The 2589-nt window shown below is 52.6% G+C and overlaps 1 protein-coding gene across 1 annotated transcript; it reads right to left on the bottom strand.

Moving 5' to 3' along the window:
* Nucleotides 1-942: 942 nt before the first annotated feature.
* LOC149331210 (uncharacterized) lies at nt 943-2175 on the bottom strand. Its single transcript, XM_089555906.1, has 2 exons — nt 1912-2175; nt 943-1239 (listed from the first exon to the last, which is right to left on the bottom strand). The coding sequence occupies exons 1-2, from the start codon at nt 2173-2175 to the stop codon at nt 943-945; spliced, it is 561 nt and encodes a 186-aa protein (XP_089412032.1).
* Nucleotides 2176-2589: the final 414 nt, after the last annotated feature.

Genomic DNA, 2589 nt, shown 5'->3' with positions numbered 1-2589 from the left:
TACAATATTGATACATAGAAGGCAGTTCAGCGTTTCTTGGTTGTGTGCTTTTATAAAACTATAGACGATTTTTTCTTGATTACTCGAGCATCGCTCGAAAAATGGTCTTACTCGCTCACGAAAAGCCCTTCAGGTAGGAAAGCGGACAAGAGGCCACTTCCCTCGGGCTATGCAGCCATCGAAAAAGTAATCCAAAACACGGCCATTTCGCTAACCAAGCTGCTGATGACATCCGCAGTCATTCTAGCTATGTTCGACTTTAAGCGGTAGTGATACAGGGGCAAGACGGCGCAGAGCGGGGCATCGGTCATGCTAGCTATGTTGGACTTACTTTAAGCGGTACTGATACAGGAACAAGACGGCGCAGAGCGGGTCATCGGTTGTGCGAGGGCAACATTTACACTCTCCAAGACTGAGGCTTCTACTATAGGGAAAGGATGTTTTGCCGTAATATGGGCTATCACCATGTTCCGACCGACGAGCCCCACAGCCTCTCAGGGCGATTGGTGACATATGTGCCTTTGCTTGCAATTGTATTATCTAGCAGCCGTCAACAAATCTGGGAGTAAGCAAGAGCGAGCAGAGTGTTTGTCGCGCACATGTACCGCAATGGATCCTGAATAAACCACAGATGGTTAAACATTCCATGGCGCTGGTAGTACAACTGGCGCTCCTTCAGAGCACCACCTAAGAGCTGGCGCCGCTCCTCGATTACCTGGAATGCATGACTGCGTGATTGCATGACTGCATGAGTGCGTGACTGCTGAATCTGTCACATCCCTTCCCCCTTAGTCACCGATGCCGTAACGTCGCACAGGGTTGGTGAGTGGAACGCCGGAGCGGCTGCGACGTCTCGGGCTCCGGAGGTCCCATTGCGCGGCTTGACATAGACGGCAGAGCGAACGAGGGATAGGTTTGCTGATCTATTGCCCGCGAATCAGATCACCATGCTCTGCTAACGTGGTTGCGGTGGCGTCGATGCACAGCTCCGTCCGCCGTCCGCATCTCGTACGTAACGTGTCCTATCCGTCGCGACACGCGAGCAGACAACCACTCGGGCCCTGGCCGGAAGTTCCGCGCGTACACGGCGTCACCGGACTGGAAACCTCGTGGTGGCAGCTGCAGAAGGCATCTTGTGTTACTCTCGTCCGGGTTAAGGCTTGATAGGGTGGTCCTGAATTTCCGGCCCAGCATGACTTCGGCTGGCGATTTCCCGGTGTCGGCGTGCGGCGTAGAGTGCTGTTTGAACAGAAACCGTGCAACCTTGCATAATACGGTGACCTGTCTGTTTCCGTAACGCACACTTCAGTTCTCGGACCATCCGTTCCACCCTTCCGTTGCTCGCCGGGTGGTACGGCGCTGCATACATACAGCGTATACCATTTAGTTTCAGGAAAGCCTGGGTTTCTCTGCTTGCAAAAGCGTTGCCATTATTCGACACAACCAGGTCGGGCAAACCATGTGCTGCAAACATTTTGCGCTACTTTTCAGTTACTGTAGATGACTGGAGAGAAGGCATCACTTCGATTTCCGCCCATTTCGACAGGGCGTCCACAACCAACAACAAAAACGCCCTAGACGGGTCGGGCGAAATCCACGTGTATTCTACTCCACGCTCGTTCAGGCTTAGTCCAGAAATGCGTTGGCGTCCTTGGTTCACTCTGCCTGTTTTCCTGGCATGGCGTGGAGTCCCTGACAAACTCGACGATCTTTTCGTCCATCTTTGGCCACCACACGTACGACCTAGCGATTGCCTTCATGGCCGTCACTCCCAGGTGGTTAGTATATAAGACTTGGAATTTGCTTCTGCAATGCCTCTAGAATTACTACGCGGCTCCGCCACAGTACACAGTCACGATGGGCGGACAACTCGTTTTGTCTTACCCAATACGCAGAATACTTCAGGGCTACCCGTTCTGGCGGCAAGCCCTCCAGGATCCATTGCTTCACCTGGTACAGCAGGGGATCACCCCTGGTGAAGGCTGCCACTTCCGTTGCGCTCACTGGAGGGTACTCCACAGCTTCCAGAAGTAGTATGCCGCCTGGCGCCTTGGTCTCTTGGCGGGCTAAGGGGCCCGGTAACCTGCTTAGGCAGTCGGCATTTCTATGGTCCTTGGTTTTCCTGTACTCGAGCACGTAATCGTATGCTGACAGCATTAGCATCTGCTGTAACATGCGGGAGAAATAACCGCCGGAATTTGCTTCTGCCGCTGGAAAATTCCTAGCAGGGGTTTGTGATCCGTGAGAATGAGGACATTCCGCCCACAAAGGTATTTGTGAAAATGTCGAACCCCAAAAACCACGGCAACGGCCTCACGGTCAATCATAGCATAATTGCGCTCCGCCCTAGACAGCGTTCTGAACGCATACGCCACAGGCTGCTCATTTCCTTTGCTGTTGCGATGAGCAAAAACTGCTCCCACACCCACAGATGATGTGTCGCATGACAACACTAACGGGACATCTGTCTTAAAATGCACCAGCAACGAGTTCGAATTTAGCAACTTCTCCAGGCTCTCAAACGCTTCCATATGTTCTGCACCCCAGTTCCATGCTACGTGACTATCCAACAAACGATACAGCTTTTCA

This window comes from Amblyomma mixtum, chromosome 8, assembly GCF_055824585.1.
Source record: "Amblyomma mixtum isolate Tamu chromosome 8, ASM5582458v1, whole genome shotgun sequence".
Taxonomy (NCBI): Eukaryota; Metazoa; Arthropoda; class Arachnida; order Ixodida; family Ixodidae; genus Amblyomma; species Amblyomma mixtum.
The sequence above is the reverse complement of the archived record's forward strand: the minus strand, read 5'-3'. Positions and strand labels throughout refer to the sequence as shown.

What these genes read in the sequence shown, in the direction of transcription:
- LOC149331210 (XM_089555906.1), bottom strand. Translation starts at nt 2,175, where the DNA reads ATGTTACAGCAGATGCTAATGCTGTCAGCATACGATTACGTGCTCGAG. An exon ending in AGGGCTTGCCGCCAGAACGG is followed by an intron (nt 1,240 to 1,911) that starts GTAGCCCTGAAG and finishes CTGTTCAAACAG; the next exon opens with CACTCTACGCCGCACGCCGA.